General features: G+C 38.1%; 1 protein-coding gene across 5 annotated transcripts in view; it reads right to left on the bottom strand.

Moving 5' to 3' along the window:
- The window catches only part of Mdn1 (midasin AAA ATPase 1), a 160,032-nt gene that overhangs the window by 58,398 nt on the left and 85,589 nt on the right, over positions 1-16,045 (bottom strand). For all 5 annotated transcript variants that reach the window (XR_002388006.2, XM_021240695.2, XM_021240696.2 and 2 more), the window contains exons 38-52: positions 14,629-14,826; positions 13,538-13,645; positions 12,991-13,179; positions 11,457-11,546; positions 11,080-11,343; positions 10,673-10,934; positions 9,228-9,387; positions 8,368-8,484; positions 6,901-7,109; positions 5,165-5,313; positions 4,617-4,828; positions 4,026-4,246; positions 2,906-3,019; positions 1,468-1,600; positions 116-228 (exon numbers count right to left, since the gene is read on the bottom strand). Coding sequence is in view for 4 of the 5 variants with exons in the window: in XM_021240695.2 (XP_021096354.2) it covers positions 116-228; positions 1,468-1,600; positions 2,906-3,019; positions 4,026-4,246; positions 4,617-4,828; positions 5,165-5,313; positions 6,901-7,109; positions 8,368-8,484; positions 9,228-9,387; positions 10,673-10,934; positions 11,080-11,343; positions 11,457-11,546; positions 12,991-13,179; positions 13,538-13,645; positions 14,629-14,826 (2,539 nt within the window). In the remaining variant the exon portion in view is untranslated. The remainder of the gene's footprint in view (positions 1-115; positions 229-1,467; positions 1,601-2,905; positions 3,020-4,025; positions 4,247-4,616; positions 4,829-5,164; positions 5,314-6,900; positions 7,110-8,367; positions 8,485-9,227; positions 9,388-10,672; positions 10,935-11,079; positions 11,344-11,456; positions 11,547-12,990; positions 13,180-13,537; positions 13,646-14,628; positions 14,827-16,045) is intronic.

Raw genomic sequence — 16,045 nt, 5'->3', positions numbered from 1 at the left:
GGCTGGCCTTAAACTTAGGATCTCCTGCTTCAGCCACCTAAAGTAGCTGGTATTACAGCCATGTGCCACCATGCCCAGCTTTAAGTAAAGAATACAAAAAGTAAAATGTTCTTACCTTTATGGAATTCAAAAGACATTCTCAAAACACTATTTAAAGTTTTGCCACCAATGGAAACCAAATTTGCTTCAGTAAAACTCCGTTTTTCCCGGTCAAGATATATAATTGTCCTGGAATGAAATTCAAAAACTTAACAAAAAGTTATGGGTTAATAATATTCTTTAATCATAGTTTCTATGCGTGGAATGCTTCAACCTCATGGAACATTGATGTCCTGCATCCTGCCATTCCTCTCCGTCTCTGCAAGGAGACTAGATAAAGGAAGTGCAAATGATGACTACAGTGAGGAAAGAAGACAGATGGACAGAGAAAACTGGGACTAGGGAGACTGCTGGACCTCACTCTACTCCTTTGCTGTGATCTAACAAACTGAACTCTTCAAAATGGCCACCACAGGATGTGAAGGTGATCTGGGTGTGGAATCTGTCTCCCATTCATCAGCAAGGCTGATTCCGCTGATCTGGCTGGCTAGGCGGGTGTCCCCTTCTCTGTCAACACTTCCTGATGTCCCTCCAGAAGCTGTGTGCAGTGGAAGAAGATAACCACTCCTGATAAAGGAGGACGATTTCCTTAGTCAAGCATATACAAGTAGCTGTTCTCCCTTGCTAGAATGTCCTAACAAAGTGGCTATCATAGAATTAATTTCTGGTATTAGAAGTTACCAGGGGAGGAGGCACAGCAACGTGGCCTCTGAGGTCCTAGAACAGACCACAAGAGTCATCATTTTAGTATACTGCTTTGCAATGCACATTATATTTCAATTATAAAATTATTCTTAAAATTTGAGCCAGGCCTGGTGGTGCAAGCCTGTAATCTTACAACTTGGGAGGCTGAGGCAGGAGGATGAGTTTGAGGCCATGTTGGGCTACATAGCAAGTTTGAGGCTAACCGGACTACACAACAAAACCTTACCTCAAAAAAAATAAATAAAAGGCAAAAAATTACATGGCCCCTGTAATAAAAATAAAGACTAGTTTATATTATAACTACGTAAATTTACATGCAAGTGTGTATGTAAGTGAACAGGTACTATATATGTCTCCAACACGCGAGGATGGGAAATGATACAGACAGATGGCTAAGGAAAGGATGTGTGAGAGAACAGAGACAAAAATGGGAGGAGCTGCTAGGAACCAAAAACAGTAGAAACATGACTATCCTGCCATGAAAGATTAACCATTACATAAGTCTCACAATTTATATTAAGATTGAAGGCAAAAACGCCTAGCACCCCCACTACTTGTTAGGTTCACAAAATTCAATACCTATAAGTAACATCTGACAGTCGTAGGAAAAGTGTATTATATGAGGTTAGCAAGATAGTGGGCAGAGCTGCCTGCTTCACCTACTTGTTTGCAACTGATTCTAAGAGGGCAAAGAGTTGCTCAGGTTGGTCTGTCTGTGGATCAAAGTCCATCAAATTTCTAATGATGTCCAAAGCCTGCATATTCCATCGGGGGTCCAGAGGGATCACAAAGTCATCTAGTTTAAAAAAAAATTTTTAATTTTTTAGGTAAAAAGCTTTTCCTGGTTCAGCTGACTATTTTCACTGTTTTGTTTTGATTACCCTGAATCCCGAGTGGAAGAAGTGGAATAGAGAAATGCTGTGGGTTTTAGTCCATGAGAATACCTTTTATACTATTTACTTTCCAAATGCAAAATATCTAGAAGTCCTGAAAATTCATCCCACTATAGAATATAATCCACGCAAGAACATAAATATTTCATTTAATGAGTTCACTTCCTCAGACCCATTACTGATGTGTAAGAATCCTGGACTTAATTACCCCATCTCTCACCATTTGCCACCAAAACTTTTAATTTACATGAAAGAAAAAGAATGAAAATGTCTTATCTGCTTCCAGTAAGAAAAACAACTCCAGATGATTTTGCTTAAAAACAATTTCCCAGCCAAGCAACGTGGTGTATACATTGATGCCTCCACCTACTCCAGAGGCTGTCAAATGATGAGCCTGGGCAATGCGGATCCCGCCCCCCCCCCAAAACAAACAAAAAACAAAAACAACTACTGCTGTTTCTGCATCATAAATCTTTGACTCACACTTGGTACTTCTTCTGTATGGAGTTGCAAAAAGACTCTGACCCTCTCCAAAGGATGGTGCACACCTATAATCCTAGCACTCGGGAGGCTGAGGCAGGGAGATTGCCTTGAGATCAAGGCCAGCCTAGGCTACATAGTAAGTTCAAGGCTGGTCTGAACTACATAGCAAGACCCTGTCTCAAAACACCTGCTACCCCCAAAAAACTGAGGGTATAGCTCAATGTGAGGCCCTGGGTTTAAGATGTTCTCACTGGCTTGACCACCTATCGGTCAACTTGTGCCACTAGTGAGTCAAGCTGGCATTAACACAAAAAGTTCAAATCAGAGCCATGTGGCAGCAAGATACATGAATTACAGCCCCAGTGTGAACATGTTAATCATCAGTACTTAAAAAAAAAAAAGTGGAAGGACCTCAGATAAATAAAAGCTTAGTCCCTCTAGTTTTCAAACAAAGGCCAGACAGTGAATTATAAGCCAAAAACTGACAAGCTACTTTCAGGCAGAGTTAAGTCTAATCTTCCAACTCCCAGGTACATCAGCTTCCTTTAGATGCTAAAAGATGAATGGATAGTTTCAAACAAACAAGAAGAATTTGCATCTGGATATTCTGAGCCTTTTAAAAATTACTATTATGGTGGGAACTGTGACAAGTCTTTTCCCCATAAACTCAAAGGACAAGTTTCAAAAGTGGTGCCAAGAGCTAGAAATCAAAAGTGGGTGTGTACCTGTTATATTTGACTGTAATATTTTAAAGACATTAGTAACACCAGCTGAGAGAGAATTTGAGTAGAAGTTCCTAAGAGATGCAGCACTGGCTTCCAAATGAATCTGTATTGACTCTGTGGGGGAAGAAGAAATGACATTAGGACTCTAAAGCAGTGCTGTCAAAGAACTGTTATTGCTATACTGTCACATGTGAGTTCTTGAAATGTGGTTAATGCTATTAAAGAACTGGACATTAGATTTAATTTAGTTTTAATAAGTTTGTTTTTGAGCTGGACGTGGCGGCACACGCCTGTAAACTCAGCACTCAGAGGCTGAGGTAGGAGGATCTCCTTGAGTTCGAGGCCAGTCTGGGCTACACAGTGAGTTCAGGGCCAGCCTGAATTACAAAGGCAGACCCTGCCTCAAAGAAGAAAAAGTTTGTTTCTTTACATACAGTAGCTCTCTGTGGCTAGTGGCTATCCCACAAGACAATGCTATTTATAGAACACTTATAAAAGTTCTCTATATACATATTTAGATCACCATGTGTCACAAACATCTTCAATCAATTATCTATAAGCTTTCATGGAGTAGAAAGGTTCGTGTAAACACATTTACTTTAGCCAACAATCTCTACCAACAAATTTCATGTCCTGCTCTTTGCAACCTAGTCAGTGTTGTTATTACTGTTTTTCTCTTCATGGACTAAAGAACAAAGAAAGTGTACGTGTGACAACTTGGAGAACTAGTAGCATGAAATTAGAAGCTCACACACTTTAAGTGGAAATGGATCAAAAGTAACATCTTCCCCAGACAGAATGGTTGTATAGCAGCAGTACAGCAAAAAAAACCCCAGATATTTAAAACTAAGAAGTATTGTACCATAATATATTTTTTCTTATGAATTTGATAATTCCTGACATACGGAACAAAAGTTTCTGTTGTGATACATCTAAGGACAGACTTGCTCCTTAATTTAACAGGTATTCAAACTAATGCTATCCTATAAATCTCTTGCTAAGAGATCTCTCAGCTATAATTTTAACAGTTCAGTCACAGAATAACACAGCTGCTGAAGCACTTAAACAGGATAAGTATTTATAAATCACCTCACTGTACAAATTACGTTTTTCTACTCACCAAGCCCCTGTGGTATGTTCCTGGCTAAATGATAAAGCCATTTAACTCTGAGCATCCAATCCTGATTGGTTGCTCTTTCTATGAGCAATTTAACAGCCATGGGCAAAACCTCTGGTTCATCAATCCAATAAGCATCCATTTGTACTGCATTGAATTTTAGGTTCTCGGGGTTGGAAGACTGCATAATTTTCTCTAAGTCTTGCAAAGTAAGAGGCTGACTCCTAAAATTGGACAAAGTTAGTATTAGTATATCCTTTTACTTTACATTTCAAAGAACTAAGAAAATTACTTTACAAGTCTTTTATCAAAGAGGTAAGGAGAAAAAAATTCATTTCCCCACTAAGGTAACATAAAACATGTATCCAGGGCTAGAGACAGAGCTTGGTGGTAGAGTACATGCTTAGCATGCATGAAGCCATGTGTTCAATCTTGTGTATGTCTCCCTAATAAATAGAGAATAATAGTAAAAATATAACAGCTGGACCATAAAAGGGCTAATGTTGGGTTGAATATACTGTGTATTGACTGTTACCAACAAAAGCAAAAATCTGACAAAAAACCAGAGCTACGTAAGATGAAGGCTCTGCTGACCTGGCCCAGCTGCTGGTTTTCATGCTTTTCCTGCTGAGGCAGTATGCCAGAATCTGCCCATCACTTCGAACAACAGAGAGGTGAGAATCTTCCGTAGCAAAGAGAGCAGAAGGCACAGAATCAGGCCACAGCCCTGGGGCAAGAATGGAGTTTCCCCAGTTTTCCCGTGCTTGCAAAAAAGAAGCATGTTTCTCCAGCAAGGCCTGCACAAGCTGGTAGGAGATAAAACACATGGTTTACAGGAATCAATATAAATGCTATTACCAAATACATTGGCAGACAAAGCTAATTTTCTATAGTTCACATGACTGTTTCCCAGCAATTCTTAAGGCATTCTTCAATGCACCAACACCACAAGTTATATTCTTTTTGCCCCTGATAGATCTAGTTTCCAGAAAAGAACTTGGCACTAGATCTCTTCTAGAGCAAAAATGCAGTGGTCCGCTCTCAGGTCATTCAAGTTGCTAGCTTATATAAAAATGATTTCCCCCTTCTCTATACAGTAGAGTGTTACAACTTAGAAATTTGTTGTAAACATTTGGCAGTACCTTCTGGTTTGCTGCTGAATGCTGAGAGTGGACATACACTTCCCAGCATGCTTCTGAAAAGGCTTTGTCTAAACCCAGCCCTCGTTGTAGATACTGGACAATTAGTGTGGCTGTCTGAATTAGAGCAGACACAGAAGATGTTGAAGAACCTATAAAGAAAAAACATTGCGATCTGTGAGCAACAGATTTTTCAAAACCTCCAATGAAAATTTATAAATTCTACGCTTACATCAAACTTCTTTCTACTCAACCTCGCCCAGGTACTTACAGAAAACCTTCTGTTTTGGGTTGTCTAGATGAACCCCAAAGCCTCATGTGGTCACAGCTAGATCTAGAGTGTGTGATGCTGGGATTAATGATGTAATGCTGAGATTGATTCATAGTGCAATGCTAGGGATTAAGGGTGCCGCACCCTGGTTGTGAGTAGGGTGGGCAGCCTGGAGAGAATATAAGGGGCAGAAAGAAGGTCGCTGCTTGTTGCCTTCTGCCTTCTGCCTGCCATAGACTGTTTCTCCTCTGTGATGCCCCTCTGCCTTGGAACCAACCATGAACTGAAACCTCTACAAACTGTGAGCCGAAATAAACTTTTATTTCTTTAACTTTGGGTGTTGGGTATTTTGTCTAAGTGTTGAGAAAAGTACCTAAAACACTTTCTAAGCAGACTCTAGAGCAGTGGTGTCGAACGTATGGCATGTGTGCCACAGGTTGCTGTTTGTTATCGTTGAAAGCTCTAAAAGGTTCACCATCACCGCTCTAGGGTCTCCTGAAGGCCCAATGGACTTGTAGAAATATACACATTCCCATCTCCTATTTCCCTTTCTGTTCTCTCACACCCTCCCCCTCTCAAGCCCACCCTGTTTTGGATGTCTATATATTGTAGCAAACTCCAGCTTTGAAATCTAAGGCCTAGGCTGGGCACAGTGGCACACACCTGCAATCCTAGCACTTGGGAGGCTGAGGCAGGAAGATTGCTGTGAGTTTAAGGCCAGCTTGGACAACATGGCTGAGTTCAAGGCTGGCTTGAACTATATAGCGAGATCCTGCCTCAAAGAAAAAAAAGAAATCCAAACCCTACTTTGAAATCTGAGCTGTCATTATTATTTTTTTTTTTTGTACCGGGAATTGAACTCGGGTCCGCGCACTTGCGAGGCAGGTACTGGAACCACTGTGAGCTGTCATTATTAACTGACTGACAAGTTATTTATACTTGCTGACCTTTATCTGTAAAGTGGAAATACATGTGTCTTAACTAAATAAGCAACCAGCATTGCACCTAACAGAGTAAATATTCAATAAACAGTATTTTATTTATTATTACTCCTTTTTATACAATGAAACATTTAGAATTTTATACAATGAAACATCATCACTATCTGTTTTAACTGAAAGTTTCTTTTTTTATTCTACCTTTAAGAAGAATGATGACCCTGGAGTTACGATGGGCAAAGGTCAGGAATCCCAGCATCTAAAGTAGAATTACTCAAATGTTGGGCTCTGACTGCACACATCATCTATCTTGGGAATGTCTTTAAAATACTGATTCCTATGTCTGATCCTGACAAACTGAGTTCATTCTGGGAGGGGAGCATGGACAGCTACATTTTTAACAGGCTTTTCCAGTACTTTCTATTTCTGTGTACACTAAATCTAAGAACTCCTAGACTAGTAATTCATCACAGAAACATGGATCTCTACAGGACTAAGCTCTACAGAGGACCAGAGGTCAACCATCTCACCTATAATAGAGCTTCGGGTCTCGCTGTGTAGAGCCAGGAGGATGTCACACACACTGTCTCCCACCAACCCAAGGCTGTGCAGCAGAACTTTCAAATCCAGGTTATCTGGATTTGTCTCATTCTCTTCTCCTGAAATGTAGATTTCAAGTCCACGATTCCTCATTGCACGGGATATTTCTCCATGAACAGGATCCATTGAGAGAAAAAGCCTGGTAAAGTAGCAATACAGAGGGGAAAAAATTTCTTTAATTTCCAGTGCAACCAATTGTGTAATTCACCAATAATAATGAGTAAGAGCAAATCATATGTGGGTCATCTCTAGGAAGCTCATCAAGAAAGCTAACAGTAACTTAAAAAGTGTACTTTGATCATCTACATTCAATCTTTAACTTTTAACATGAACCAATACAGCGAATCAGTTTCTCTAAGTCTACTTTCTTAAGGAACTATGCTATCTAAGAACTTCATATGGCAACCTCATTTACCCAATTAATCAAGCTAAAAACTTAGGTGTCAATCTGTTTCTTCTTTTTTTCAATTCACAAGTCCATCTGCAAGTTCCATTCATCAGACCACCCTAGTCTAAACCATCAACACCTGCCTAGATTACTACAAAAGCACTTCGACTGGTCTCTAGCTTCCACCTTTCACCAACTCAAGGGAGGGACTTCACCCCTTCCTCACTAACTCTCTCTCACGCTCTCTCCCTCTCTCAGCTGTATTAGTAATATGCTTGTGATACATAAAATTACATTGATCTTGGGGAACTGGTACATAAAAACACCCCCATCTTGATCATTTTTATATACCTCCCATCTCTAGAGTCTTCCTCCCTGTTTCCTACCATCTCTATTTCACCTTCTTCTTTAAATTTAAATTATTTAGATTTTGGGTTTCTCATATAAGAGATACCATGTGATACTTAACCATATGTGTCTGATTTATTTCACTTTCATTATGGTCTCAAGATCCATCCATTTTACTACAAATCACTCAAATTTATCCTTCTCTAAGGATGAGGACTATTCCATTGTGTATAAATGCCACCTTTTCTTGGGCTGAGGATTTAGCTCAGTGGTTTTGCCACCTGCTGCCCAAGCACAAGGACCAGAGTTCGATCCCCGGTACCAAAACAAAAAATCCACACCTTTTAACCATTTGTTGATGACTATTCCATAATATAGCTTTTGTAAAGTGTGTTACTATAAATATGGGTATACATGTATCAGTGTAATAGGATAATTTTTTCACTTCTCTTGTTTACTGCTGTGCCCCCAGAGCCTAGCAGTACCTGGCAAACAGCAGGGCCTCAATAAAGATTTGTTTTAATTGAATGAATAAATGGATGGCCTTCCTTGATGATACTTGGTACCTGAGTATAATCTACAATGAAGTCCTACAGAATGGAATGTGTACGTCTGCTGAGGTGGTCAGACACTTAGGTCAAAAATTAAGAGATACAAATACCTGAAATTAGGATGAGGTGTTATGGTCATAGTGGATCCATCTATCATTCCTCTCTCATTAACAGTGAGGACGCCTCCAGGTTCAAGCAAAGCATTCAAACGATCCAGCACTGATGGGCTATACAGAGAAAACTCAAATGACTGCCCAGGAGACATCTGACTCTAGTTGCAACAGCCTCCAGCCATTTCCAGTCCATATCTTCCTTTCTGCAGGGATTACTTCCCATACAGACAAAGCACTAATCTCTTTCAAGAGAAGACTGCCCAGAGATTCCCTTTTTCATTTCTTAAGGCACATAGCCCACAGCTTTACACACAAAATGAAATTAAGAAAACTGACAGAACGTTTCCTGCTCTGTATAACCCTTTTTCCCCTCTTATCCTCAACAGTATCAAATGCACTGAAAAAGAGCTAGACTTTAAAAAAAAAAAAAACCTCCAGGAAGAAGAAGCTGCCATTCAACCTGTAGTGGCTTCTATTATGTCAACTATACACTTTAGTTTTTTTGTTTTTGTTTTTGTTGTTGTTGTTGTTGTTTTTTGAGATAGAGTCTCACTAAGTAGCTTGGGCTGGCCTCAAACTTGTGGCGATTCCCCTGCTTCAGCCTCCCAAGTGCTGGGATTATAGGCATGTGCCACTAGCCCGGCTCTATCAACTTTATACTTTAGAATGACCAACTACCACTGTTTATCAGAGAGTGAGTGAGTGAAGTTTATAAAACATGGGTGAAGCTACATTGCTAGTAAAGAAAAACAATAGATCAAAAACTTAAGAGAGTCTTCATTTTGGTTTCTACTTTGCCAAGCATATCTCAAGTTTCCAACAGGCCCTCTCATGATGATTGGACGTAAGATTCTTACTTGCAGAAGTTAACATTGTCCATCAGAAGCCAGTCCCCAGATTTCAGAGCCTGAACTAACATGCTGTCAACCCACTCAAATGTGCCATGGTTACAGCCACTAGCTGACTGCATAAGCTTCATCACAAAACTTCGGAAATCTTCCAAAAGTTTGGCAAACTCTGGAATGAGAAAATCAGGTTTGGGACAGAAACAAACAAAAAACTCAATGGCTTTATGAATTAATGGTTAAATGCACAGAGTTAAATCTTAAGTGATGAAGATGGGTTTCCCTACCTACTCTGTACCCAGTAACTGCTTCAAGGCAGAAAGCCAGAATGATTATAGAGCTTCATCTTACTTTTTGCCTCCGTTCCCTCAGGTATCACAGTCCTGTGCAGTCTGTTGTCCACTGTCTAAAAGCAGTTATTTCATATATTTACCCAAGTTTTCTACTTGGTAACAGTGAGAACTTAAGACTAAGTACACTCTTGGCTTGAAGTAGGAATCCATTATATATTACCTTGTGATATGAAAAAGGATCATAAAACAATTTCTAACAACAAAAAAAGCCAAGTGAAAAATTTTCAGGGAAGGGTTATATAAACTATAAAGTACTTGCCAAGTAAATACTAGTTATTACAATAATCATATGACATGGTTATTATAAAGAAAGTACAAGTTTACTCATTGGACTTACAGATAGCACTTTCATATAGTAGCATAATGCAGCAATGTGGCAATCTAATGACAAACCGAAACTATGGGCCTTTCAATTAACATGTTCCTGCCAGATTGGACCATCAGCAGTATCTGCATGACTGTCCCATCAGGCCACACGTACCACTGGTTGTATAAATGGTATACTCATGCATCAGTCAGGCATGCATGTATCACCACCAGTGGTTCAAGCCGCCTGGCAGAAAGACATAAAAATTACAGCCGTGTCGTGAACATGTTAATCCTCCCTAACAGCATGCTCATCACCACCAAGAAAGCAGCACCACAAAAGGAAAGAATTAAGTTTCTATCTTAACATTTTATCATATAAATGACTTCTTTCACTTAAATAAATGCATCCTATCAATTCAGACACTTGATTCTTGAATTTAAAATGCTGAATTAGTTGAGAAGTTACTATTATTAAGTTTTGAAAAAAGAAACAATAAAAACAGCTTTACATACAAGATACTGTTCATTATAGTTGAATACACACGTGTGCTCACAAGCACACAAGTCATAAAGCTTAGTAACCAATTATTTCCATTTGCTTTATTAGAATACTAAATACCAATTTAGAATACTCAACCTTGGATTCGCTATACTTTCTAAGCCAAACATGTCTAAGTTTTCATTATTAATCATTAAATTTATTAAAAATATGGGTACGACAATCACAAATATATTCCTATAAATGAACACATGGACATTGCTAAGCATATGATACACATATTCAGATATACATACCTGCCTTGGAGTATGAGTTGATTTTATTATTGAGTCGTTGCATAAGCAACAAGACTGCTTCCAATTTATTGACAATCTCCATTGTGATACCTTTACCATCTTCTCCAAGACACTTGGGTTTATATGTCAGAAGGAAATGGCTCCACGCTCGCAGCACTACTTCTGCATCATCAGCACTGACAAGGAGGCTAACCCTCAACAGTCCCCTTATAATATCCTCTACCTTCTCTAGCAGTTGTCTCCAAGGTCGTATAAGATCAACCTGCAATTTCCAGAGCACATGAAATCATGACCATTGGCAAGAGTCATAAGACACTGTTATCTGTAATCACCACTAATAAGGAAGACCTTCAATCAGACCACAGGGTTTAACAGTGTTTTGTCTAAAAATGAGGTGTAACAGTTACCTGCTCAAATCCACCAAGAAGCTCAGTAGTATCCATTGCACTGTTCATAGCCATGATCTTTAATGTGCGGCCAGTAAAGTGTGCCAGAAGCTGAACTAGACTGGTCTTGCCCACAGATGCTGGCCCCACAAGGATGACCATCCAGCTCATCTGCACACACTTCATGATGGACTCCAGAGACTGGAATGACTGGTGCAGGAGCAGAAGGGGCCGACGAGATGGGTGAGGAACATAGCTGCCACGGGAAAGGATTGAGTAGCCCAGCTACATGGGGAAAAAAAAAATCCAGTGCCATGTCACAAGTATACCTGGTAATAAGAGCCATAAAAACCATAGAAAATTGTAAAGGAGTAGAGAGTTACCTTTTATCTCCTTACCTGAACATCATAGGGAGTGATATGAAATAGTCTAGTTCCCATGTATGGGCTGGAATTTGAACCAAACACATCCTTGAATACAGCAATGACCTTAAAAGGAGATGATACCATCAAGACACAAATCACTGAATTCCTATTCAAACCTTCTGGAATTAATACTTCTAGAAAACAAGCACACCAACAACTCACTATATCCTCAAGATTAGCCATAATTTTCTTATCCCTTTGAATTTTCTCTTATAAAGAGCACAGACAGGGCCAGGCATTTAGCTCATGGTTCCACCGCCTGCCTCGCAAGCACAAGGACCCGAGTTCAATCCCCAGTCCCAAAACTAAAAGAGCACAGATAACATATATTTAATTCTTTGGAATGAAAGTAAACAAGCTCAAGAAGAGAGTAGAAATATAACCTCAAACTATTTATGAGATTTCAGTGAGATTACACTGTAAATTAAAATGAAACCAAGGCCAGACACTGTGGAAAATCTAAGAGACAAAAAAAATTAGCTTTTATCATTTGAGATAAAAAATAATAGAATAGTAATATTAAAGTGATAAAGAATAACTATGGACGACCATCTACTATGTACAAGACAATGTGTTAGGTACTCTTATTGATGAGTATTTCTGACCTTTACAGCTGCAAAATAGCCATCATTTTCATTTCATAGATAGGACTAATAGGATTCAGAAGAGTAATACAATATGCATGTGGTTGTTAACTGATTTTAAATCTAAGCCAGGCTGATTCCAAAAGCATGCTATCCATCCAAATATTTATGCAGATATGACAAAGTTAGTCAATTATTTACATTCAGTTTATCTCCCTTGTCGAATTATAATGCTGTTAGAAAATTTTCTGTTAACTGTTTACTACATGGATCTCTTAAAAACCTACAAGTGTGGGAGATGAAGGAGTGGCACGTAAAGACTAATGATTTAGCCCATAACAGTAGGAAAACAATTACACTATGTCAAAAGCAATATTCAAATATAATTGTACATTCAACTGAAGTTAGCAAATAATGAAAATAAAATCATAATCAGTGTCAAACATTTGACTGAGATTAGAAGAAGCATGGAGAAAGTACTCCTATCACACACTTCTGGGCTCAGGAGCTTCTTACTGCAAACTCTACTTTAAAGCATGTACTATTATATTGTCCTCTCCCTGCTGAAGGTTAAAATTACAAATTCACAATCTAGCTGGTTTGTTTGCTTTTGTAAAACCAGGTTAATTCACCAGGACTCTTTCTGCTCGAAAACTTGATGAACTTAGTTCTTTATTCCTAGAGGATAATGCTGTTTTGAAAATGTTGGTAACTTTGGGGATTTAGATAAATAAGCAAATTGTATTCTCTAAAACAAACTATGCTATGACAGGGAGATGTTTCATATATTTCTATAAATTCTAAATTTCCAAGTAGTTTTATTAGGTTTGGTATTATCCAGTGTTGAGTACTACTATATTCTTTCTCTCCCTTAGGAGGAAATCAGCTTTCAGATAGAAATATAAAGAGAAATTGAAACTCACCTTTTCTTCATCTTCCCTGGTTCTCATTCTTTTACCATAGACCAAAAACACATGCTGACCAGGGTCATAACAGCCAGGGGACTGGTCAACAAGCATCAACTGACACCAACGGAAAAGGTCCCGGAGATTGAACTCCCAGGGTCCTCCTTTTTGTCCCCATTTCTTCTCAACAGTAACTTCATGATCAATCTAGAAATAAAATATTCTTACGAGAAACATGTCCTGCTGTAAGGTATTGGAGTAAGTACTGTCAGTGCACAAAAAATGCTCATGTGATCTGAATTAACAGGCTTCATTCAGATGCTTCTTTCTCTCACCTCAGACTTTCAAATGCCAGGAACACTCTACAGGTATTAATAGTGTTATTCACAATACAGAAATGAGTTGCCATATCCCTCAAATGAGTAACCTGCCTTCCCACAGAAACTTATAGAATTCTATGACTTATTTTAGTTAGCTGATAATTTAGTAAAGTCACATGTTGAGAAAATGCCGGTTCAAACACAGCCAGGAAAACAGAGAATAATTAATACAAGTAGACACTTACTTGGTTATTGAAAGCTACCATTTTCTTAACAATATTTTTGTCAATGGCTGGGAACAAAGTACTGGCAATGAACTCCATGTCAACTACTGTAAGGGGATCCACAAAAACCTATAGAATCCAAAAATAACAAAAACATTTCTCTTTACAAAACACTAGAAAAGATTATCATGTTGTTAAAATCTTTAACACCACACCAAATTACAATGACTAAGTCGAATATATAATTTTCAGTATTATAAAGTTCTATTATTGCATTTTTAAAGCTACAAGAATCAAAATTTTGGAAATATAGAACAGTGGTTTCATTTTTAAGCTCCATGCTAGGTGTTTTTTTAAATGACGTTTGTTTTTTAAATTTTCCTATGTGCAACATTAAATGCTTTCAAAATTTGGGATGGTATGTCCACTGTAAAATTCATTCAACCTTTCAATAGACTTGAAAATTTCCACGGGAAAATATTCTTTTAAAAATATTCTCAACAAAACGAAATAGCAGAATAACAACAATGAAAAAAAATTCTCAACAAGTTCATAATTACCAAGGGATGGGGATAAAGGAAAGCTAACAACATTTGAACATTTGGCTTCTAAATTAGGCAAACTGAAATATGCCTGTTAAAACAAGTAAGCATATACACACACACACACACACACACACACACACACACACACCTCTGTAAACAGAAATAAAAGCATAAGGAAAGATATCAAAATGTTAATAATAATAGACTGGGGAATACTGGATTTTTAGACTTCATGGTAGTTTTCTTACTTTAAAATGTATTGTTTTCATTATATAAATTTTGCTTAAGTATGTTAACAGATCACATAGACACATAAAGATCACAGGACTCCTCACTGAGTATAATAAAAGAATCCTGAAGAGGGCAGTGACCTTATTTCCAGCTCATAGGACAATATGATTCCAACCAGGCGAGAAGTGATGGTGGGAAACAATCACATTAATATTCATTATATAAAGCCAAGAAAAGAAGCATTAAACTGAACCTCTTTGAACAGCAAAGATTCTAAATAGTTACTTTCCAGCAATCTTAGGTACCTTTCATCTCTATGAAAACAGCAAATCTTACCTGAGTGAATCTGTTAAGGAAAGACCTGGGCAACCCCTTTCTCCCACCTCCTTGTCTAAAGGGATTCTGACACCCAAAAATCTTCGTCTTTTCATGCTGTACTTGAAAGCTCATTCCTAACTCAGGCACATAGATTTCTCCTCGGTGGTCAAAACAAGCATTGAGTCCTTCCAATACAGACTGAGAAGCCAGATTAAGCTATTTGAAGAAGAAAATATGTATGTGTTTCATTATGTATGTTATACAACTACAACAAAAATCAAGAGAACAAAATCCAGCAAATCAAGAGTGTTATCTTCAGAAGATGGAGGCTAAAACAATATTGGTTGTAATCCCCTATTTCTTAAGCCAAGTGACGAGTTGATGTGCATTCATTCTATGATCCTCTAGGTCACACATATGATAAGAGATTTTAGATAATATATATGTTTATATATATGCCAATAGTTTCTAAATAAAATCACTAAATATACAGAATGAATTTTGAAGTTAAAATCTTCTTTAACATTGAACTGTATCCACTGCATGCACCTACTGACCTTACTTTGTACATTATAACATCTTGCCAATACAGATTTCATTTAACACTAATTATAGGTAACAGATAAGACTTGATGCTCTTTACACACTGTTTCCAAATGGGTTTCAAAGTCATAGTATAAATAACATGAAACAGATCTATGCAATTAGCTTTCACCAACAGTTTTGTAAAAATGAACAATTAAAATTCTTAAGCAAAAACTGAAAAGCTGAATGGAGGTCTTCAGATGCTGAGGTTCATAGCTCAAGAATAAGATATGGGGGGCCAGGGATTTAGCTCAGTGGTTCCGCCACCTGCCTCACAAGCACAAGGACCCAAGTTCAATACCCAGTACAAAAAAAAAAAAAAGCTTAAAATATGGGTAGTTTTTGGGTAACACACAAAAAGTCAATTGGGAAAATGTGAATCAATAAAATACAATATCCAGACTACACTCTATTAGAGTTTCAACTGTCTGGTTTACATAAACAGTATAAAGTATAAACTTCTCTGTGTACTCTCAACTAGAAAGCTGCACTTAAGTGTGTTGGAAAGCCTAGGATGTTTTTTAGTAGTTTATAGTACTGCATGCATTTCCACCAAAGCTGAGCGTGGTCAGTAGCCTTCAGCTTTAAAATGAAGCTTTCTCTTTTCCTAGCTAATGAATATTCTATCAGATATCTTTTTCCAAAACCATCTGGAAAAACTTCCCTCTTCTTGATGTCTCCCCAACAACAGCAGGCAGCTCCTAGGTAGACAGAATCTCACAGCGCCCTCTCTAATGTCTAGACCCAAAAGGATATAAATCTAGTCAATCTACTAGGGCATGTGTTCAGTTCCTTCTGCAGCACTTTCCTTATTCTAATCATTTCCGCTCCAAAATACTTCTAGCCTTCT

This window comes from Heterocephalus glaber, unplaced genomic scaffold (assembly GCF_053883595.1).
Source record: "Heterocephalus glaber isolate CG9 unplaced genomic scaffold, H.glaber_assembly_v1.0 deba00001523, whole genome shotgun sequence".
NCBI classification, from domain to species: domain Eukaryota; kingdom Metazoa; phylum Chordata; class Mammalia; order Rodentia; family Bathyergidae; genus Heterocephalus; species Heterocephalus glaber.
The sequence above is the reverse complement of the archived record's forward strand: the minus strand, read 5'-3'. Positions and strand labels throughout refer to the sequence as shown.